At 34.8% G+C, this 24,424-nt stretch overlaps 1 protein-coding gene across 1 annotated transcript; it reads left to right on the top strand.

The window, feature by feature from the left end:
* The first annotated feature begins 111 nt into the window (after positions 1 to 111).
* odad1 (outer dynein arm docking complex subunit 1) lies at positions 112 to 22,555 on the top strand. Its single transcript, XM_056468366.1, has 16 exons — positions 112 to 249; positions 2,309 to 2,422; positions 5,547 to 5,648; positions 5,731 to 5,830; positions 7,700 to 7,889; positions 7,971 to 8,096; positions 9,772 to 9,885; positions 9,971 to 10,038; positions 12,301 to 12,488; positions 13,236 to 13,364; positions 13,441 to 13,523; positions 13,602 to 13,770; positions 15,567 to 15,730; positions 18,167 to 18,270; positions 18,363 to 18,456; positions 22,084 to 22,555. Exons 3-16 carry the CDS (start codon positions 5,582 to 5,584, stop codon positions 22,186 to 22,188), a joined length of 1,701 nt encoding a protein of 566 aa, XP_056324341.1. The 5' UTR covers positions 112 to 249; positions 2,309 to 2,422; positions 5,547 to 5,581; the 3' UTR covers positions 22,189 to 22,555.
* Positions 22,556 to 24,424: the final 1,869 nt, after the last annotated feature.

Below are 24,424 nucleotides of genomic sequence, written 5' to 3'. Positions count from 1 at the left end.
GTAGCCAAAACAAATTCCTTGTGTGTGTGAAGCACACTTGGCAATAAAACTGATTCTGATTCTGATTCTAAAAATAAGCTTGAAAGGTTGTAGGTAGCAGGATGGTGGTGATGTAACAAGCGAGCGCCCTGAAGTCTGTAGTCAGTTTATAGCCTAATGTTAGCTTTTTAGTTCTTGCATTTGCATTTAGGACCCAAAAGTGATAAAAGTTATGTTATCATGTGAGGATTATCCTGCTGGACAAAACGCGTAAGTATAACGAACTGTGTTTGAACGCAGAGCTTATTATTTGCAATTTTTGAAAAGTCTATGGGAAGATCCCATGGGGATTTTATCGAGGGAACCAGTTTTATGCTAGCAGCCGACTGGCCTACAAGGTGATGTCATAGTTCCTCCACTCAACAGTACATTTCTCTGGACTTACAATTTGTAGTATATTATATGTTACATTATACATAATATAGTATATTATATGTGTTTGAGGATAACATTGTTTCGTTCTGCAAACTATTGATGACATTTGCCTTTACAATAAACGTTGGCATTTAGAGTATAAATCAAAATACCAAAGAAGACATGATTTCAGAAATGTTTGAATTTTAGACAACACAATAGCAATGTTTTAATTTACAAAAACAACAATTTGTGAACAGGCCCGTAGCCAGAGGCGGTTCGAGTGGTTCGAAAGACATACCCCCCACTGTCAAAGGTCCATTATTTGCCATTGGTGTAAAATTTGTCACTATTTTTCCATTTGCCCTGTTTTGACTGCTATGCCATCATAAATTGTGCAAATAACACATCGAAGGTTTTAAGACCATGCAGAATGTGACGTAAGTGAAGTCAATGAAAGATTATTCATATAAGAAAAAATTGACCAATGAAAAGGTCCGATTCCGAAGCACCAAAAGCGATTTCGAAGCACCAAAATTTACTAAGGTTAATAGTAATTAGGCTGTTGTTGTTGTTGTTGTTATGTATGAATTTTCACTTTTTTTTTATATATATATATTTTATTTAAAGTTTTTCACCTTTTAAAGAACAAACCCCAAATCCCTCCCATGCCAGCAAATAATAATAAGTAAACATATTTGAAATGTAAATACACATGCACGTCCACGACTGTACAGATACTTAATCATATTCCTCCATGAGAAATCTATACCTGCACATATCCACAAGTCCAGTCAAATATCTGCATATGTACATTACATATAGAGCATATACACATATGAGAGTACAAATCAATACAGATAACAAGAAAAGAGGAAAAAAAATGAAAAAGGAAAAGAGATAAAAAATAAATAAAATAAAAATAATAATATTAATAATAATAAAAAGGTTTCGGATATATGAACACCTATACATACCTGATTATTGAAAATTTGTATTTTGTACACATTGCTATGTTTTATGAAATCTTCCACACCGCTCAGTTTTTATTGGTCAGTCTGTAGACATTCAAAAAAATTTCTTTGGTTTACCTGCAATCTCATATCTAATCTTTTCCATGTGTAGTACATTACAAAACTCTGTGAGCCATGTCTCAAATTTAGATGTACACTCTTTGTTCCACATCAATAATATTACCTGTTTTGCCATAGTCATTCCATATTGAACTGTCTGGATTTGATCCAAGCTACAGTTTTCAAAGGAAGGAATTTTCACATTTTTCAAAAGAAGCTAGAAAAAATTGTGAAGCTCTACATTATTATTATTATGTTTTAATTGTTTTTTATTCAAATGGCCAAATTCTGAATGAGGAAAGCTGAATGTGCTGGCCAGATTGTTATTTGTTATTTGTCATTTAATAAATGACAACAGGCTACATTTATTTCTAATGATATGTGATATAATAACTTTGTATTTTAAAAATAAGTTGTTGTTTTTTTCACATTTCTTTATTATAAATCTTTAGGAAATATTTTCGGTGCATCAAAAATTGACCATCTGACCAGTTAATCCAGCTAAATATAGGGCTTAAAAGTCACTAAATGGAGTATTTAAACTTCATAATTAAATAGAAAATAATAACTGCAAAAAAATCCACTTTAAAAAAAAAAAAGAACCACTCCTTACAGCAGTTTGGCTACGGCTACGGTGGAATAACCCTGATTATTTTGACCAATTGTCATTTTCTGTGCAAGAAAAATTAATTACAATTTTAAACTATTGTCAACACAAATTGTCAATTTTTGTTTTCTTCATGAATACGGGTACTTCTAAATATTTAGTTATAAATAGACGCCAAAAATAAACCTGAATGAAAGCTCTTCCTTCTGCTCGTGTCGTCTATGTGAGAAAACAGCGCCATCTGTAGATCGTTTAACACTATTTTCCTTGGAGACGGTTGCTAACAACTTTGCCTACATGGGGAGGAAGAGTTGATGAATAAAACCACCCGAAGACTGATAACAGTAAGGTAAGATAAGCCTTCATTTACCTCATCATATTTAGCACGGATAAAACATAAGTAGCAAATTTAAAATTTATATTTTTGGGCATATTTTTGACGACTTGCCTGTTCTACAGCTTCACCGTTGTGTCGAATTAATGTCATTTTGATTAACTGAATTCATGACTAACGTTAACGTTACTAATGTTAAAATAGTTAAGTAGTGCGGCGCGAAACATTTAAGCCTACGCATGTATGTCTTACGTTAACGTTTGAAGAATAAAAACATTACCGTGGTATTACCACATGCAGTGTATGTCCAAAAGCATGGTATAGTTAGTGAACACATCCGTGTAAAAATAGTGATTAATTAATAATTCACAGTCCTTAAGATACTTACAAAAGTGCTGATGGTATGACAGACACCTTTGCGTTAACCGTCAAATATTTACATTTACCCTACGTTTTCCTCTGTTTTCAAATATTATTTCTAAATTCATAACTAGATTTGTTTCATATTCAATATAAATTTTCTAAAAAACCCTTTTGGGCTTTTGTTTGACGAATCGACCGTTACTGGCGCATGTCAGGACTAGCATATGTCAGGAGGACTCCAAGATATATCTATGAGGAGGACTTATGGCCGAGTTCAGACTGCATGTCTTTCAAAGTAGTCCTGTCACAGATGTGTTCACACTGCATGGCTATCTGGGCTAGCGTTTTGTCGCTGCTTTGTTTACACTGCAAGATGGATCGGCGACAGGGGGTTTTACATTGCATGACTTTCGTCCAAACTACGTCTCACAGCCAAAAACACGTAGTATATCTTTTGCTGTTAACTACATAACGAGAAAGAAGCCTTTAATGGGGTAGAAAATGTACATATTTGCTCACCTGGGTTTGAAGGGAATTAGCAATTTCTCCTCAACTTTCTTTTTTAACTTTCTGTATGAAACGTCAAACAGACACGGGTGCTCATGTCAAACCTCCACTAGTTTTTCCTCCATTTATTTGGGTCCAAATAAACCGAAAATGAGCGCCTTTAACTTCTCCCTCAACCTCGCTCTGGCCTGCAGGTACACACACACGCAAGCGAATGCTGCTCTCTCATTGGCTGTAGGTGGTCGCTGATGTTATTTTCAGTCAAAAATCATCTCACACGGCATGATTTGAATCGGCGATTCTCTCAGATCGCGTCTTTGATAGTTCATACAGTGTGATTGTCACTCACGTGCACGAGCACCGATTTGCCTGTGATTTTAGGCTTTTGTCGGCGATTTCTCAAAACCTGTCGGCGAGTCAAAATCGGGGCTAAAATCAAGCAGTCTGGACTCGGCATTACGCTAGCCTATGACTTGTTGCTAGGCGTTGCTAGAAAGATCAAGTAATTTTGGGGTTTAATTCATCAAAGTTTAATGTATGATGCTTAAAATTTTTTAAGATAAATAAGGTACCATTAAATGTTTTGTTTGTACAATTAAAATATTACGTAGACTACATTTATTCAGAATATTAAGTACAATGTACGTAATATTATTTTATGTATCTAGACCAATGACTATATAAAATAGACCTGTATAAAATATACATTGTATACTTTGTATACTATATACATATATATACATATATAAAATGACTGTATAAAATAGACATGCCCAAACTAGGGCCCGCAGGTCAAAGTTGGCCCATGGTAAACTTTTTTTGCCCACCGTCCCATTTGAGAAGAGAAGGAGAATGATGGGGATGGTTTAGAAATTAGTTCAAATTTTATGTAATCTTTTATTTGTTTGTTTTATTGTTAATCTACAAAAAAAAGCTAACTGAGATTAAATGTTTAAATTGAAATGCTGTAATTTAGTTTAAAATGTTCGGGTGGTTCGTATGGTTCGAAAGACCAATATAGACCAAATAACCAATAGAAGAAGGCTTTAAGAAGAATAACCAATAAAATAACCAATAAAAGAAGGCTTTTATTATTTAAATCAACAAATTCTGACTGAGGAATGAGCTGGCCAGTTTGTAGTTTGCCCATAGGCTACAGTTTTAATTTTAATTTTAAATTTTTTTTATGATGGATAATAAATTAGCATTTAAAATTAAGTATTTTCATATTTCTTAAATTCTAATCTCATTACATTATATATAAAACTGTAATAACTTACAGTTTAAATGCACATTTGTAAACATAATTTTTTGTAAACAAAAAATAGTATGATAAGCACCTTGACAAAAATGTAGGAAGTATTTTTGTTGCATCAAAAATTGTTCAATTCAATTCACCTTTATTTGTATAGCGCTTATACAATGTAGATTGTGTCAAAGCAGCTTCACATAAAAGGTCACAGTAAATAGGAACAGTGTAGTTCAGTTTGTAGTGTTTAAGTTCAGTTCAGTTGAGCTCAGTTCAGTGTGGTTTAATAATCACTACTGAGAGTCCAAATATTGAAGGGCAAATCCAACGATGCGCAGCTCTACAGATCCCGAACCATGCAAGCCAGTGGCGACAGCGGAGAGGGAAAAAAAACTTCACTAATGGCGGAAGTGAAGAAAAAAAACCTTGAGAGAAACCAGGCTCAGTTGGGCACGATCAATTGCCCAAATTGTGGTAATGATAACCATCCGACAAGCTAATTCAGCACAAATTAGTGCTTAAAATGTCTCTAAAATGCAGTATTTGAACCTCGAATAACTGCAAATAGGTCCACTTTTTGAGAAAAATAACCACCCCTTTTAATAGGCTGGCTACAGACCTGTTATTAATGTGATTGATTATGTTTTTATTCCAATAAGTTATTAAAAATGTTATACTGCTTTAGTTAATATGATTTAAAGTCATTTTTCTATTTATTTGGAAATATTCCGAAATAAATTACCCATGGCAACTTTAATGTTAAATAGTTTGGCATTTTTATCTTCTGCCCACGGCTCTCAATGATATTTGATTTTTGGCCCTTCATGAGAAAAAGTTTGGGCACCCATGATCTAAACAATAGTGTTTTAAAGAGTTCTGAAGAGTTTAGTAGATAAGTTACTGGAGATAATTGTTTACTTGTTGCTTGTTTTTAAAACATAAGATGATGTTGTGACCTTTGAGGGGTTTTACATACATTTTGTCTTCATTATTGATAACTTATTTGGTCTTCTCCTTCAGTCCATTGTTTTGTGACTATAATCATAATCTTCATCATGCCTCGTGGAAGATCTGCGATCAGTGTCCTCTCCGACAGTAGCGACTTGGACTTTGATGGAATTGGTATGCCAAAAAACACACATAACAATCGATAATTAAGATTATAGTCATGCTGATCAATGTGCTTATGCTTGTTTGTGTCCAGCTGAGACAGAGATTGAAAAACTCCAGAGACAGTTTCGTATTACAGAGGGAGATCGACAGGCCTACAGCATCCAGTCACAAGAAATTATACGCAAACAACGGTCAGTTCCATGGTCAATGCCACAGCATACTTCTGATCACAGATCATATAAAGCTATGGAATAGGATAAAATAGCAAAAATGAAAAATTTATGTGTATGTGCTTGTGTAAAACATAATTTATATAATGAGTACTGATGACATTTTGTCGAAATTTTAAATAAAAACATAATTTAGAGCATAAAAAGACAATAAGTCAAAAAAGATGACGTGTTCTTACATGTTTATATTCATTTTTTGACAACACAACATTAATGTCTTAACTTTAGAAGCATTACGAATGCAAGATTTGGTGGAATAACATTTGTTATTTTTACCAGTTAAAATTAAAAAGCTCTAAAGGACAATATTTTTATTTAAATTATGGGAAAAATATTATGAGACTTTTATAGAATAAACATATATCATATATAGTTCATGGAATAATGATTATTTTCTTATTATTCACTCTCCCTCAAGTGGTACCAAATCTTTATGAGTTTCTGTTTACTGTTGAACACAAAATAATATATTTACAGTTAGAATTCTTTAACCATTGACATCCGTAGTAGAATAAACAAAAACTATAAAAGTCAATGGTTACAGATTTCCAACATATTTCTAAGTAACTTCTTTTGTCTTCAACAGAAAAAAAAAAAGTTTGTGACAAGTGAATTTTGTGTAAATAATGACAGATTTTTCAGTTTTGGGTGAAATATTCCTTTCTTCCTTCTGCATTTTACCCATACATAAGAACTGAGAATTTTCAAGTCTTATTTTTTCCATAGCAATATATAGTAAATATAATTTTCATACTATAAATGCATTGGATTTTATGTTGGAGTAGGGTTAGGAACTGTCAGTAAAAGCTTATTTTATAACATCATGATGTTTTGCACAAAAATGGCGCCTTATGTACTGTAATGCTGATGATACACAGGGCAACTTTTTGAGGAATGTTGTAGAGCATTTTTGTAAAGCGATGATGTTTGGTTACTTTTCTATTCAGAAAGGACAGCAATATTGAATCTGTAACCCGTTGCCCTAATTAGTTAATGCCTGACCTGGTTGCCCATTTATGGCATCATTTACCCAGCAAGTTGCCCAGCAACATTGCTTAATAAGTTGCCCTGTGTATCATCAGCATATGTGTTTGAGCATATTTTATTTTGTTCAACATAGGTTCATTCTGAAAACATAGCCCTATATACATTTTCGGAGATTACGAATTATGTAGCCAGAGGTACATATGGCTGCATTTCGTCGTTAAAACAAACGTTACAGGGTGGTATGACACTATTCCTTTTCGCGCTTACCAGCTGACCGCTTACCGCCGTATGGACGGCTTTCCTGCTGTTACCAGTTTGTCCAGTTAGCTCCAAATGTGTCGGCAGACTTGCGACGCAGAGAGGAGTTGTCCACGACAACCGGGATCGAGTCTGGCGAAGAACAGTTCCGTAAAGCGGTTAAGAAAAAAAACAGAAGCCAAAAAATAAAACAATCAAGTAAATAACAGGGTGAGAATGTGGTAAAATCTGAAAACGTGGTAAAAATCAAGTGAGGGCTTTTCTTTTTCTGGATTGCTTTTTAAAACTGTTGGTTGGGTTTAGGGAAGGAGGCGGGTGGGTCAGTCGATAGGTCAGTCAGTCAGTCAGTCAACAGCATCCTCTGGTTGATTTACGGGTGAACAGCAGGCATGAATGGCACTCACAAGAGAAATTTGAAATCTCAAAAAGCGTACACAGCAGCTTCTGGTGGATTCGCAAAAACAAAAACTGCAAAAAAAACTTAGCTCCTGGGACGCATTTGGCGCTCTCCAGAAATGTATATAGGGGTATGGTTTCAGAATGAGCATGGGTTGAGTTTCCTGCATGTGTGTGTTTTGTCTGCAGTCAGGAGATTTCCAAGCTGCGTGAGGAACAGGAGGAACTGATACGGACGTTGCGTGTGCTCGAGTCCCAGTCGCGCAGACAGAGCGAAACTCAGGATACTGAGAACATCCAAACCCTCCTGGAGCAACAAAACATGCAGGAGGATCAACTGGAAAAAGAGAAGCAGACACAAACTCAGCTGGAGCAGGAGGTGCATACATGTCCATTCTTTGTCACCTAACACATCTCACATGGTGCTGTGGATGTTTATGTGCATGCTTTCTCTTTTCAGATTATGAATATGGAGAAGAAGTTGGTGGAAGCGAGAAGAGAGGAGATTACATCTTCGCAAAGTCACACGTCTCAAGCCCGCCACACTCAGAAGGCCACACGAACACTGGAGAACAAACTGGACCGGGTAAACAGAACCTGCTTTTACACTATTGGGTCGAACGGTTCTGTTTGCTTAACCATTTTATTTCCGTGGTGATCCAGTCCAATCAGCAGAGATACCTTTTCATTTTTCACTGTGGTGCTGATAATGAAACTTTTTGGAATGTAATACAAATGCGTCAGTCATTGCCTCGGTAATGCAAGTGTATTGTGAAAGTGAAAACAGTAAACAGCAATATGGATGATGATCATGTATTACTGTTTTTTGGACTCTTTTTTATATATTTACTTCATTAAAGAACAGAAAAAAAAATAAATAGAATGATTCTGCTTAACCATCTATGGAGAAGCTGGCAACAGACTGGCAACCTCACACTCACACATGCGCTCTACTAGCACAGTTCAGCATGGTTGTCTAACCATGCCTGGAACTGGTTTGTAATCGTGCCGCGATGTACCAGGCTCACATTGAAATGCAACTGCAACTGTAACCAACTGTTCTAAGAACCATTCGGCATGATTTATTCATTCATTTTCCTTCGGCTTAGTCCCTTTATTCATCAGGGGTTGCCACAGCGGAATGAACCGCCAACTTATCCAGCATATGTTTTACACAGCGGATGCCCGTCCAGCTGCAACCCTGTACTGGAAACACCCATACACACTCATTCACACACATACAATACGGCCAATTTAGTTTATTCAATTCACATATAGTGCCTGTCTTTGGACTGTGGGGGAAACCGGAGCACCCGGAGGAAACTCACGCCAACACCAGAAGAACATGCAAACTCCACACAGAAATGCCAACTGACCAAGCCGGGACTCAAACCAGCAACCTTCTTGCTGTGAGGCGACAGTGCTAACCACTAACCAATGATAAAACAAACTATTTTTAGATAATGCTGAACTGGTGTGAATTCTTTTAAAGTGTGTTCACACCTGGCAGGTTGCATATACAACGATACAACATTTAGCTCAGCACAAGGATTTGTGTAGTACTTTTGATATTAAAATGTTGCAAAATAAGGTCATAAAAGTATACATAATAAAGTCATAAAAGTATACATCTTTAAAAAGACAGCATTAATGCTAATGAAGCAGGACTAATGGTACAGTTTTCTGGAAGTGAGCCAAACTCCAAGTGTAAACACACCCTTAATGTCTACATGTATATGCAGACAAAGTTCCGTAATCAGACTGATTTCTCAGTCACTTTGAAGACCTTTTGTGTAAACACTTCAGTGGATCTGAATTAAAATTTAATAGGATTGGAAGGCTCACTGTATACCTCAAGTAGATCAAATGATAGAAAAACTAATTCTCATTTATGGTGCATATGCATTACATACTTTTTACAACTTATGAACATGCATGTTTATTCACATCTTACACTTTATAAACTGCTTAGTGGTGGAGAATGAAAATTAATTAAATATTTTCCCAAAAATTAATATTATATATGTAATCAAGGGGAAAAAAACACTGGGAAAATTATATTTACACTATTTTACAACACTATAGGCTGAAGTTTTGTTTGGAATATAATTATTAATATAAAAGTATTGCCAACAAAAGTCAATTAAATTGTGAATTTTTAGAACTTTCATATTTTAAATTAGATTTATTCAAACTGATGAAAGTCATGGCATGTTAATTAATTTCTCCATTGATCTTTTCTGTTGTTGTTGTCGTTGCAGGCCCTTATTCGCTTTAATGAGCAGCTGACGAAGAACAGCCAGCTCAGAGAAGAGCTCGAGACTCTCCGGATGGAGCGCGTGCGGTTCCAGCAGCTGCAACGCAGACTGGAGAAGGTCTGTGAATCTGGTTTCATGTATACTGAGTTTTAGGGATACATTTGGATTCGATACAGTTAAAACAGCTGATGTTGTTTTACAGGTTTTACAAGATGTTCGTAGGGATATTGGTGAAGTAATTGACATGTCCACCACAGCATATGAGGCAAGGTGAGGGAAATACAAATGTACAACGTTTCTACAACTCTATGAGGGTCAAGGATGAAAAGGGGTTTTCGAGCTCAATAAAATTGTAGTACACGGTAAAAACTCATAATCGATATGACAAAAAGACATTGGAACAAATGTTTTTATTTTACTTTAACTAATATTAATCAGTTAATCATGTTTCAACATTTGTTTGTTTTTAACTTCATATTTTTCATTTTTCATATCCAGTTTGACTGATGTAAGTTGAGTTGACTATAAAAGTTCATTTGATTCAAATTAACAATTGTAGGCAGCAAGTTTTTTTTAGTGTACAGCTTTAGTTTTTTCCTATATATAAAATTTCATTCATTTATTTATTCATTTTCCTTTGGCTTAGTTCCGGATTTCTCAGGGGTTGCCACAGCTTAATGAACCAACTATATATTTTTCATGTATAATTAATTAATTTTCTTTTCGGCTTAGTCCCTTTATTAATCAGGGGTCACCACAGCAGAATGAACCACCAACTTATCTAGCATAAGTTTTATGCAGCAGATGCCCTTCCAGCCGAAACCCAAAACTGGGAAACACCCATACACTCTTGCATTCACACATATACACGACAGCCAGTTAAGCTTGTCAATTCACCCATAGCGCATGTCTTTTGCTACCCACTGTCACCGTGACGCCCTTCATATATAATATTCATTCATTTTCCTTCGGCTTAGTCCTTTATCAGGGGTCGCCACAGTGGAATGAACCGCCAACTATTCCAGCACATATTTTACACAGAGGATGCTCATCCGGCCACAACCCAGTATTGGGGAAACATCCATACACTCTCTCATTCACGGCCATTTTAGTTAATCCAATTCACCTATAGTGCATGTGTTTGGACTGTGGGGGAAACCGGAGCACCCGGAGGAAACCCACGCCAACACGGGGAGAACATGCAAACTCCACACAGACATGCCAACTGGTCCAGCCTGGATTTGAACCAGTGACCTTCTTGCTGTGAGGTGACAGTGCTAACCACTGAGCCACCGTGCTGCCTCATGTATATTACTACATTTAATTTATTTTTTCAATGAACAAAGAAAAAACTGCATTCAAATCATTTTGACAATGATTTACAGAAAACACCAACACATTCAGATTAACAATAGCTAAATACCTGTATATCAACAGTATAAATCAACAAATCTGGTCAGGCATATTTTGAAGATTTGCAAGACATTAAAAAAACTTAATTTAAGATTATAGTGCAGCAAAAAAGCATCATTACTGTCATTTTGCCACTGCCACAGCGGAATGAACCGCCAACTGATCCAGCATATGTTTTACCCAGCGGATGCCCTTCCAGCCGCAACCCATCTCTGGGAAACATCCATACACACTCATTCACACTCACACACTAAGGCCAATTTAGCTTACCCAATTCACCTGTAGCGCATGTCTTTGGACTTGTGGGGGAAACCGGACCACCCGGAGGAAACCCACACCAACACGGGGAGAACATGCAAACTCCACACAGAAACGCCAACTGACCCAGCCGAGGCTCGAACCAGCGACATTCTTGCTGTGAGGCGACCGTGCTACCCACTGCGCCACCGTATTTTAATATGTGCAGGAATAACATAAATACTAAATAATAACATAATAAAACTAAAATAATAACATAAATATATGATAAATGTATTATAAATACTTAACATATAATAAAAACATAAATATTTCTGTTACATTAAATATTAATAGAAAATTATTTCACAATTTCTTTTATATTTTATTTCCAACACAAGATTTTGGAAACGTTAAATAAGCATTTAGGAAGCTTTTTATGTATGTAACGGATTATAAATGTTGGCACTAGATATTATCCAGTAGAATTACACTGTTCATATTTACTATTTACTATGACCTTTTATGTGAAGCTGCTTTGACACAATCTACATTGTATAAGCGCTATACAAATAAAGGTGAATTGAATTGAATTGAATTTGACTGGATTAATAAAGTGGTGATTCTATACAATCTTGAGGTCTTCATTGCTTAAAATTCTTCTTCTTCTCGCACACAGTGTTAATGAATCATTTGAATTCAATTCGATTTAATTTTTATACTTACATCATCACTAAAATAAATTGCAAAGCCAGTCTTTAACAAAAATCAAAAACCTTTGAAAGAGAACCACTTTATATGGAATTATAAATTGCTCCACCCTCAGAAAGTGTTTTGGACAGCTACTTTAAAGATGTTTCTAATTATCCGTGTGTTTTTCAGAGTGGAAGCTCAGACCAAAATGACCATGATGAAAGAGAAGGAGGTGAAGGATCTTGCCCAGTATTCATCTGATGTAAAGGAGCTGGAGAGAGTCATCGCTCATGAACACAGACTCAAAGAGTTCATGAGCACCAAGAGTAATGAGAGAAACACTCTGGATGAAGCACAGGAAATCAGCCGCAGAAACGGTCAGAGAGCAATAACTAGACAAGAATTAGAAGAGAATTGTTTGTTTTTAAGCTTTAGTTTGGTATCTTTTAACAGTTTGAGGTCACTAAGATGATGTTTTCTCTTATGTTAAACACTAGCATAATGATTTGAACAAAATAAAATGCAAACTGTAAAATTATGAAATATTGTTGCAATTTACAATAGATGTGGGGCGGCATGGTGGCTCAGTGGTTAACACTGTCTCCTCACAACAAGAAGGTCGCTGGTTTGAGTCTCGGCTGGGCCAGTTGGCATTTCTGTGTGGAGTTTGCATGTTCTCCCCGTGTTGGTGTGGGTTTCCTCCGGGTGCTCCAGTTTCCACCACAGTCCAAACACATGCGCTATAGGTGAATTAAATAAACTAAATTGGCCGTAGTGTGTGAATGAGAGTGTATGAATGTTTCCTAATACTGGGTTGCAGCTGGAAGGGCATCTGCTGCGTAAAACATATGCTGGAATAGTTGGCGGTTCATTCCACTGTGTTAAAAAACATTTGTTTGGCTTACTATATTCAGTAATTATATTATGTACTCTGATTAATATAACTCTTTTGTAGCATTATAAATGTCTATGGTGTCACTTTTGATCAAGTTAATGCACCCTTGCTACATAAAATTCTTATTTTTTTACTTAATGAGCCCAAACTTTTGTATATAATAGACTGATTATGAATGTTTAGAAATGATTTTAAGTTATAAAAAGTTAACAATGTGTGCTGATGGCAGAGATGAAGGAGCAGAGGAAGGCTGATGCTGGAGAAGAGAAGTGTGAAACTCTAGAGGAGGTTTTCCATCGTATTCAGAGAGTGACTGGAGAAGAGAATCTGGAGAAGCTGGTTACAAAATTCATTGAGGGTGAGCTGTACATTTTTTGTGCTAATAAAAGATTTCAATGTGTTATGCTACAAATGATTGTGGTTTTCTTAAACAGTTGAGGACAGAAATTTTGCTCTTTTCAACTATGTGAATGAACAGAACACGGAAGCGGACAGACTGAGAGAGGAAATCCATCAGGTCAGTGTGTCGATCACAGAACTAGTTGAACAAACTTAAAACATGTACAATGGCAACTTTCATGTAATGTTGTTCCAGATTAAAGAAGAGATGGAACAGCTGCGCATGAAAGGTCTTCAACAGGAAGAGGAAAATCACCTGGCTTTAAAACAGGTGAAGGATCTTCAGCAAGAGTGTGAATCACAAGCTCAGCAGTATGAAGCTCAAGCCGAAGACATCAGCAAGACCCTTGATCTGATCAAAACAGGTGATCATCTCATATATGATAATCTTATCATATTAGAAGAACATTACTTGCATTAAACTTCACATTATATACCAACAGTTATGCAGTTAAGAGTGCTGTATGTACGTGTTTGACTCTTCAGCATAAAAATACCATAATATGTTTGCAGATATTTAAGAAACATGCCAAGTGGACATTCTTGTTTATCTGAAAAACAATGCTGAAGTCAGATATTCTGATTTGAAAATGTGAGTTACGTGCCAGAACGTCTGTCTTTGTTTTGGTTATTTTACCCGCCCAATGCCAGTTTAGCCAATTATATTTCAGCACCCTGGGTTGCCTTGGTGGAAAACAGCGTGTTTCATTCATTCAGTCTGAGAAGCTGCAGCCTCCGGTGGACAGTAACACACTCCGAAATAAGACGCAGATTCAGAGTTCCACATGAGGTGGTTATTAGAGAGCAAATAATATAAATATTATAAATGTAAACATTAGGTGAGCAGGTTACATTGTAATCATGTGTCCTAATAACACGCTACGTGAGGAAATTTGCAGTGATAAGCAGTTTGGCTGTTTGTACCAGACAAAACACGACAGAAATTTAAATACAGCCATTCAGAAGCACAGAATAGTGCACTTACTGCTCCCTAGCGAAATGGTAAGGTTTATAATCTAATTAATACACATTAAACCTCTTTAACGTCAGTAAATGTACATGCTGAATCACTGATATGCATTGGCTTGCACTGTTCTAAAGTTTACAGATCTAAAGTTCAATTTCATATAGCTTATTTTATTTTCAAGATCTGAGGTGAACTATCTGCTGCTGCTTTCAGGAGTATGGCAATAAATGCCATGTAAAATGGCATTCAAACTCGCATTATTAGCATTTAACACTGAATAAAAGCACATGAGGCGTACCTGAGGTGATCATTGTCAGTTTTCTGTTGTTTTCTGAGAAATAGATATTGATATAGTTTCTAATATATCAATTTGAGGTGTTGGTTAGAAAAAAACTCCTTTTAACATGGAAAATATTCCCTCTATCGTGTGCCATTGCTTTTATATAGAACCCGATTTAAATCAGCCGTTCGGCTCGATAGTCAGACCTTTTGGTCCTCAATCTGGCAACCTGCGCTTGCGTTTGTTTTGAACCAGGAATGTAATACCTAGTTCAACCACTGGGTGTCAAACATACACACTGCACCTCAAAGGGCAAAATGATTAGCCCTTCTGTGAAATTTTAATTAGGTTTCAAATATTCTCCCATGTGCTGCTTAATGTAGAGATTATTTTAAACATATTTTCAAAAATAATAGTTTTAATAACTAATTTTCAAAACCATTTTAACAGTACATAATATTTTTGTAGTTATTTTTTAAGACACTATTTGTCAACTTAAATTGCAATTTAAAGGCTTAACTAAGTTAAATAGGCAAGTCATTGGATATATTCATTCATACTCCTTCGGCTTAGTCCCTTATTTATCAGGGGTCGCCACAGTGGAATGAACTGCCAACTATTCCAGCATATTCCGTTTTACGCAGTAAATGCCCTTCCAGCCGCAACCAGTACTGGGAAACACCCATACTCTCATTGACACACAGACTCACACTCATACACAAAAAATTTAAAACTGCTTTTATTGTAGCCAAACTAAAAGAAATAATACTTTTTCCAGATCAAAAAAATATTTTAGGAAATGCTGTGAAAATGTCCTTGCTATTTTAAACATCACTTGGGAAATATTTGAAAAAGACAAATTTTTCAAGGGCTAATTATTTTGCCTTTATCTGTACGTGTTAATGTGATTGTAGGGATTGATAGTGTGTTCAGTAAGATGGACTGTGATCGAGCGTTGATGGACGACATGTTGGGCTCTTCTTCTGGGATCAGAGACAGTAACATCATGACATACCTCAGTCTGGTGGAGCAGAGGACCAGTGAACTGCTCACCATTCAGGCCTTCATTAAATCAAAGGTACAGGAAAACCACATAAGCCCCTTTCACACAGAGATACCGGTAAATATCCAGAAAATTACAGGAAACGACTTTACCGGTAAATTCAAAGAAGCGCTGTTCACACAGGCAAGGACGTTCCGGAATTTTTCCTGAAAAGACCATTCACACATCCGTTCCAAAATACCGGTAAATTCTGACATCACTAACCAGAAATGAGCTCTAAACTGCTGCGCTTGTATTTGTACACATAGAAGACGTCAGGCTTTTGTTGATGATTTCACTTTTATGCAAATCTTTAGCATTCATGCAGCTGCTTTGTCCCAGAGACATCCAAAGACACTTGCGTGAACTGCAAGTTTACATGCTTGACTACATTACAAATTCTGTGGATGTATAAGTATTGTGAACAACTTAGATAAAAACATGGAGGAACACTTCGCATGTTGAGATGTACATAATATGTGTGTGCTGGCGGTCAGCGGAGCACTCTTGCACTTCACGTGCACTAGCAACTGAGACAGAGCTTGAAGGTAAACAAACGGCGGTTTATCATAAGCATTTTATCGATTATTTTTTCCACAGTTGCATTCAGAAGGAAGATATAAGCGTTATCTGACTAACATCTAGCAGCTGAATGTGTCTGAAAAAATATTCAAAGGCTTTTATTTCGTAAACAGTGCAGATGTGGATGCATCGCAAAGTTTTTATTGGCTGTATTTGTCGTCTCACATCAGAGACGTGTCGTCTGGCAATTTTCCTTCTGCGTTCACAAAGAGCAGCATTCCGGCAAATTACCAGTAATGTTACAACTTCTCTTTCCGGAAAATTGCCGGAACGAATTTACCAGTATTTTCAAAAAGGACCTGTTCACACATACAGACCTTTCCGAAAAATTGGCGGTAATTTTCCGGTAAGGTCTGTATGTGTGAAAGGGGCTATTCACTCTGCACCAGATGCACTGTAAAAAGCAATCAGTTGACGTTACTTTAAAAAAAGAGAGTAAAGTCATTGCCTTATAATTATTAAGTAAACAGATTATGTGCATAATTATAAAAGTTAAGTCAATAGGTTTAACTGACTTTTTAACCCTTTGACTGCCGCTCTACCAAACAATTGTCCATGTTTTGACTCTTTTAAATAATGACCGTTGAAGTAATTTAAAGAATGGCTGTTTTAAATAATTACACAGCATCGTTGGTTGCAGCTGGCATCCGCTTTGTAAAACATATGCTGGATAAGTTGGTGGTTCATTCTGCTGTGGCGACCACTGATGAATAAAGGGACTAAGCCGAAGGAAAATGAATGAATGAATGAATGTTACTAGTCCATCATGGTTTCCACAAAAGATCATGTCATTTATAATGATTTCTGAAGGATCGTGTGACAATGAAGATTGAAGTGATAATGGTAAAAATGCAACTTTACAACACTAGATTACATATATTTGCAATAGATTACATTTTTAAATAATTATTCAGTTAAAAAAAAATGTTGGTATATTTTGTATTAATATTTATGTTAAATTTAGTTAAATTTAATTTCTGTTAGTGACATTTGAAAATATAGATAAAAATGTATATTATTAATATAAAATATAAATATAAAAATGAATTGGATATTAATGCTTTATTTTATATTTTTATGCTAATGGAGAATGGTTTTTTATAGTTTTAGTTACAAAATTAAAAGCACTGAAAATTGAGCCACACTTTACATTTATTCATTTTCTTTTTGGCTCAGTTCCTTTATTAGTCTGAGGTCGCCACAGCGGAATGAACCACCAACTTATCTATCATATGTTTCACGCAGCGGATGCCCTTCCATATGCAATTCAACCCTGGGTAACACTCATACACTCTTGCGTTCACACTCATACACTACGGCATATTTAGTTTATTCAATTCACCTATACCGCATGTCTTTGGACTGTTGGAGAAACCGGAGCACCCGGAGGAAACCCACACCAACACAAGCATGCAAACTCCATACAGAAATGCCAACTGATTCAGCCAGGGGCTTGAACCAGCGACCTTCTTGCTGTGAGGCGATCGTGCTACCCACTGTGCCACCGTGACACCCGCCAAACTTTACAATAAGGTTTAATTAGTTCTTGTTAGTTAAAACATTTACTAACATGAACTAAATACTTGTACAACATTTATTAATCATCATTTACTAATGCCTTATTAAAATCCAAATTCATGCTTGTTAACATTAATTAATGCACTGTGAGTTAACATGAACTAACGGTGAACAACTGTATTTTCATGAACAAATACTGTTATAAATGTATTGTTCATTGTTTGTTCATGTTATTAATGCATTATCCAACATTAACTTATACAACCATATTGTAAAGTGTTGCTGAAAATTCTTGTCAAGCATAACAGACATTCAGAAAAATTGTAATTATCTCAAACGCCTGTGTAAATGTTATATAAATTATGTTGACAGGACCTGGAGAAGAATTACGACCTGAAAGAGGTCGCTCAGTTCCTGCTGGGTCAGAAAGCAGATGTGCAGAAACAAACAGCGATGGTTCAGCCTCACATTACCAGGTGCAGCCGCTCGTACATAAAGCTGACGCAACATACAACAGCTTTACATGAGTTTATTCATTAACACATGCTCCTAATCTTACTGTGCTCAGGCATGATTATGAGGCAGAGGATTCATCTCTCACAGATGAAGAGGATCGACCTTTGACTCATCATGAACTTCATCGGCACATTATGATGAGCAGTGTAAGACAAACAGAACAACTCTGTTTTGGTTGTTAATTATTCCAACTGTGGTTTAATAGAGACACATTTTTAAACAATATTTTTAATAACTCATTTCTAAATAACTCATTTGTTTTGCCTTAGCCATGATGACAGTACATAATAATTTACTAGCTACTTTGCAAGATACTAGTCTTAATACTAGCTTAAAGGTCCTGTGAAGTGCTTTGAAATGTGCATTTTTCAGGCTTCATACGGTCATGGAAAACCTGGAAAAGTCAGGGAATTATTATTACTATTATTATTATTATTATTACTATTATTCAGTATATATTATATTGAATAATCAACTTCATAGTCTTCATTGTTATTTAATCTTTATTAAAGTTTTTATTAATAAAGTCAGCTTCATTAATAAAACTTTATTATTAAAAATGACCTGTGGCCGGATGTTTTACACTCTGAACACAGGCCTTAAAGGGACAGTTCACTCAAAGATTAAAATGTACTCGCTATTTACTCACCCTTCACTTGTTTCAGTAGTATAGGAGTTATTAAATTATATATCTATATAATAAATTTGATAAATTATCTTCTTTTTGTTCAATTTTCAAAAGAATTATTGAAATAAGTGAAGGGTTTAATGAAAATGGTAAGCCATTTTTGGGTGATCTCTTTAAAAATGCATGCAGATGATAAACCTTTACTCCATTAGGATTAACTATATATTAAACTATAATTCCCACATTGCAAATTCTGCGATGTGACTATTGCGAATGCACACATTGCAGTATCGATGCTGAAACGATATGTATTGTGCAGCTCTAACTTTAATATAGCTTAGTTGTCTGTGCTTTTTCTGTCCTTGGCCAAAAACATGCTCTTAAATTATTATGCTGTGTAAGCATTATCAAAATCAATATCAAAAACATGCTCTTAAATTATTAGTGCTGTGTAATCATTATCAGAATCATTATCAAAAACATGCTCTTAAATTATTAGTGCTGTGTAAGCATTATCAAAATCAATATCAAAAACATGCTCTTAAATTAGTGCTGTGTAAGCATTATCAAAATCAATATCAAAAACATGCTCTTAAATTATTAGTGCTGTGTAAGCATTATCAGAATCATTATCAAAAACATGCTCTTAAATTATTAGTGCTGTGTAAGCATTATCAAATCAATTTTACATAAATATAGATACATTTAAAATAGATTGTTGTGTGTTTTATGATATGCTGTAATAAATTTGAACATGCATTGTTTTTCTTATTATTTACCATATATACATAGACGTTACATGAATCAATAGGTCATGAAAATTTACTTGAAAGTTCTGGAAAAGTCTTGGAAAAGTTATGGAATGCTAGTAGTAAACATGTATGAACACTGAATTTTATTCGATGTTTGATGTAATTTCAACCAAACATGAAAAGAGGGTGGGACACAGTGTAGCTCCTCCCCTTTTTATAAACAGCCAATAGCGTTTTGCTTTACCAGTGAAATTGGTTGAGCTCAAGGACATCAAATCTGAAGGTCTTGAAGGGGGGGGGCATGTCACACTAGAGAGCATTTGATTTGTCACTATTTGATGAGAAACTGAGGTATGAGGTGATGTGAATTAAAAACGTTGATCCATTTAGGCGCAAGTGACAAACTACATGCTTTACATGTTTATACCAGTTTAATATCTCCTAAACGCAAATTTTGTCACTGTTTTGGAGCACACTAGCTTATAGATATCATAAAGCAATGCTGATACATCTGAATCTGAAAAACTTCATTTTAAGTTCATGGGCCCTTTATAGTTTGATTTAATTTCAAAATTATTATTTCCTCTACCTACTGGACATTATTAGTTTGGAATATAAAACAGCCAAAATAAATAGTGCCAGCAAGAAAACTGTACAATTTTGTTCAATATGAGAGAGACTGTATCAGATTGTTTCAATCCTGATTTTGTACCTATTTTACTTTATTTACTACCACCTTATTTTAAATTATTTATGCCAATGGAGAATGTTTCTTTTATAGTTTTAATTTTTAAATTAAAGCACTGAAAATTCTGTGACACTTTAATTAATGTTAAAGTTCATGAATTTACTAACATGAACTAGGTACTTGTAGAGCATTTATTAATTCATTTACTAATGCCTTAATAAAATTCTAATTCATGCTTGTTAACATTAATTAATGCACAGTGAGTTAACATGAACTAACGGTGAACAACTGTATTTTCATTAACTAGCATGAACAGATACTGTAATAAATGTATTGTTCATTGTTTGTTCATGTAGTAATTTGTATATTTCAGTCCTGACTTTTGTACCCATTATTGCACTATTTACTATTATTATTATTACTATATTATTATTATTATTATTATTACTATTATTATTATTATTATTATTATTATTATTATTATTACTATTATTATTATTATTATTAATATTATTATTACTATTATTATTATTATTATTACTATTATTATTATTATTATTATTATTATTACTATTATTATTATTATATTATTATTACTATTATTATTATTATTATTATTATTATTAATATTATTATTATTATTATTATTAATATTATTATTACTATTATTATTATTATTATTATTATTATTACTATTACTATTATTATTATTATTATTATTATTATTACTATTATTATTATTATTATTATTATTATTATTATTATTATTAATATTATTATTACTATTATTATTATTATTATTATTATTATTATTATTATTATTATTATTATTATTACTATTAATATTATTATTATTATTATCAATAATAATATTCTAAGAAATTCATAAAAAATCTCCTAGCTCTGTTAAACGTCACTTGGGAGCAGGGTTAATAATTCAACCTTCAAATGTATACACTAGGTTGGCATGGTGGCTCAGTGGTTAGCACTGTCACCTCACAGCAAGAAGGTCATTAGTTCGAGTTACGGATGGGCCAGTTGGCATTTCTGTGTGGAGTTTGCATGTTCTCCCCATGTTGGCGTGGGTTTCCTTCGGGTGCTCTGGTTTCCCCCACAGTATATGCTGAGGTATAGGTGAACAAAATTGGGTGAACAAAATTGACTGTAGTGTGAGTGTGAATGAGAGTGTGTATGGGTGTTTTCCAGTACTGGGTTGCGGCTGGAAGGGCATCCACTGCATAAAACATATGCCGGAATAGTTGGCGTTTTTTTTTCCGCTGTGGCGACCCCTGATCAATATAATTACATAAGATTAGGTTCAACTTAATTGTCATTACACATGTACAAGTACAAGGTAACGAAATGCAGTTTCAGGTCTAACCAGCAGTGCAATAGCAGCAAGTGCAGGATACAGGTATAAGTTATAAAGTGCAGTTATAGAAAAACAATGGTGATATTTACAGATGAATGTACTATGAACATTATATTCAGGTTGTATTAGCTATGAACAGATTTACACTAAATAAATATATGTACAGGTTGCTATTAGTAATCAGAAGCGTGCAGATAGATGAACATAATTACAAATGTATATGTACAGTGGCTGTGTACATAATTAGAAATGTCCATGTGGGGACTAAGCCGAAGGAAAATGAATGAATGTATACACTGCATTTACATGGTGTTTGTTGGTTCTCTGTCGCAGGTCCTGCATAAAGACGAGTCTCTGCGTGTTGGAGGAGGAAAAGAAGTGAAAACCCCGAAAAGCAGCACATTATCCAGCAGCAGACAGCGCTCGCTAGAGAACTAACACACTAGATCCGGTTTTCTAGTAAACAAAACATGCATATGACATGATTACACTCCTAGATAATTCATTACAAGATAAAAAAAAAACTCAAACTTTATGCTGATCTTTGAAAAAATATTACTGGTTTAAATGTATTTAAGAGTGAGTAAATAATGACATGAACAGCTTCACACAACAAACAGAAGAGGGCAGCATTGAGCCATATTTGGATCTCGGATCATATCCCTAATGCATTTCACGTCCGTCATGTTTAATAATAAGCCTGAACATATCAAAATGTTCTTTTGTTTGAATTGTTTTCCCAAGTAATCCATCAATTGGCCACTTGCTTTTAAATTTCCCATGATTATATTTAAGAGCTGCAGCAATAAAAGTTTGGCAAAAGAACAATTTCCAGGTATTGTGCTTTCAGGTTTTATCAAACATCAGATCATTTTAGCAAATCTATTTTAAAGCCTGTATTTCATTTACTATATTTTACCTATTGTGCATTATTACGGCAATAAGGCACTTGAGGTCATGCTGTATTGTGAATATAGTTTCACGCAACAGTAAGTAGAGTTTGCAACCTTTTAAAAGAAGAATATATTAATAATGTAGCATGAAATGTTTTTATTTTTACAAACATTTCTACATCAAATATTAAATATATAAGTTTTTAATTAAATACTTTAACTGAAAATATATTAGACGGAAAATATCTAATATTTAATTATTAAAATGCAACAATTCATTAATTTTATGGTTCAAAAGAGAGGTATTATAGTTCATTAAATCAAATGCAATTAACCTAAAACTATTTGAAACTTGGAGCAAAATAATATGTTAACTGAAATGATGTGAATTATAAACTAATAATTTTAAAACAGCAAAAACAGCACAAAAATCAACTATTAATACTAACTAATAATAATAACTACCTATTAATACTAACTATTAAACCAAAATTGATTTCTTATTAGGGTGTCACGGTGGCTCGGTGGTTAGCACTGTCGCCTCATAGCAAGAAGGTTGCTGGTTCGAGTCCTGGTTAGATCAGTTGTGGCGTGGGTTTCCTCCGGGTGCTTTGGTTTCCCCCACAGTCCAAAGACATTCGCTATAGGTGAATTGAATAAAATAAATTGGCCCTAGTGTATAAGTGTGTGAATGAGAGTGTATGGGTGTTTCCCAGTACTGGGTTGCAGCTGGAAGGGCATCTGCTGTGTAAAACATATGCTGGATAAGTTGGCGGTTCATTCCACTGTGGCGACCCCTGATGAATAAAGGGACTAAGCCGAAGGAAACAAATGACATCTCATTGAAATTGAAATAAAACTGGTTCATTTTTAAGTTATATTTAATATTTAATTCTGGAAGTACAACATACTGGAGACTGTGAGGATGCATTGGCCTGCTCTGGTTACTATTTTATCATGCATATTTCCTCAGCCCAGTCTCTACTGAATATTCTGTTTATAGTAATCTAAATGGGTATAGAAGCAGCATTATCCCTTTAAATATCTGTATCTCGTTTGATCTCTGTGCTTCAATACTCTCCATCATTCTGCAAAACCAAAAGTTGCACAGATAATGCAGCAGACGCAACTCAAGATGGAAGTTTACATGCTTTGAAATTCGACCCCTTTTTAACCCCCTCCATTTGCAGAAAATGTTTTGTGTGCACACGGCCCACAGGTTACCACAGCAACACTCACCCCCCTCCTTTTTTTTTATCACAGCCCAGGCTCATTTCCTCAAACTAACGACTGGCTCTCGCCCACTCACAGGCACCGCCCACACTGGCAAACCAGCCAATCAGAGAGCCCTCTGGCACAAAGGAAAACTCTGACTACTAGAACTTAGCTGTTTACTATCACTCTGTCTTATCTCATCCTTCCTCTGCTTTTTTTCTTCCCATGATGCAGTTAAGTTCCTTCCTCTCAGTTGGTCTGTGGTTTATTTATTCTTTCACCAGAATGTAACGTATTATTATATTTAAGAGTTAACGAATGCATTTAAACTTACTTGCACATAACTGGTGCATATATAAATATAGATCCTTAAAACAAACATCTGAAAATGAATATAAATGTTTGAATAAATGAAATTTAAGCCAGTTGTCATTTTAGTCAACTTATTATGATTATTAAATGACAAGATTTTTATTCAGATTAATGTTTTCATTAGTTTGTAGAGCAAAACTTACTTAAAATGTTATAATATATAAACTTGTATAAAAATCTTTATAAATATTTAC

This window comes from Danio aesculapii, chromosome 11 (genome assembly GCF_903798145.1).
Source record: "Danio aesculapii chromosome 11, fDanAes4.1, whole genome shotgun sequence".
NCBI classification, from domain to species: Eukaryota; Metazoa; Chordata; class Actinopteri; order Cypriniformes; family Danionidae; genus Danio; species Danio aesculapii.
This window is presented reverse-complemented; position numbering and strand designations above follow the sequence as displayed.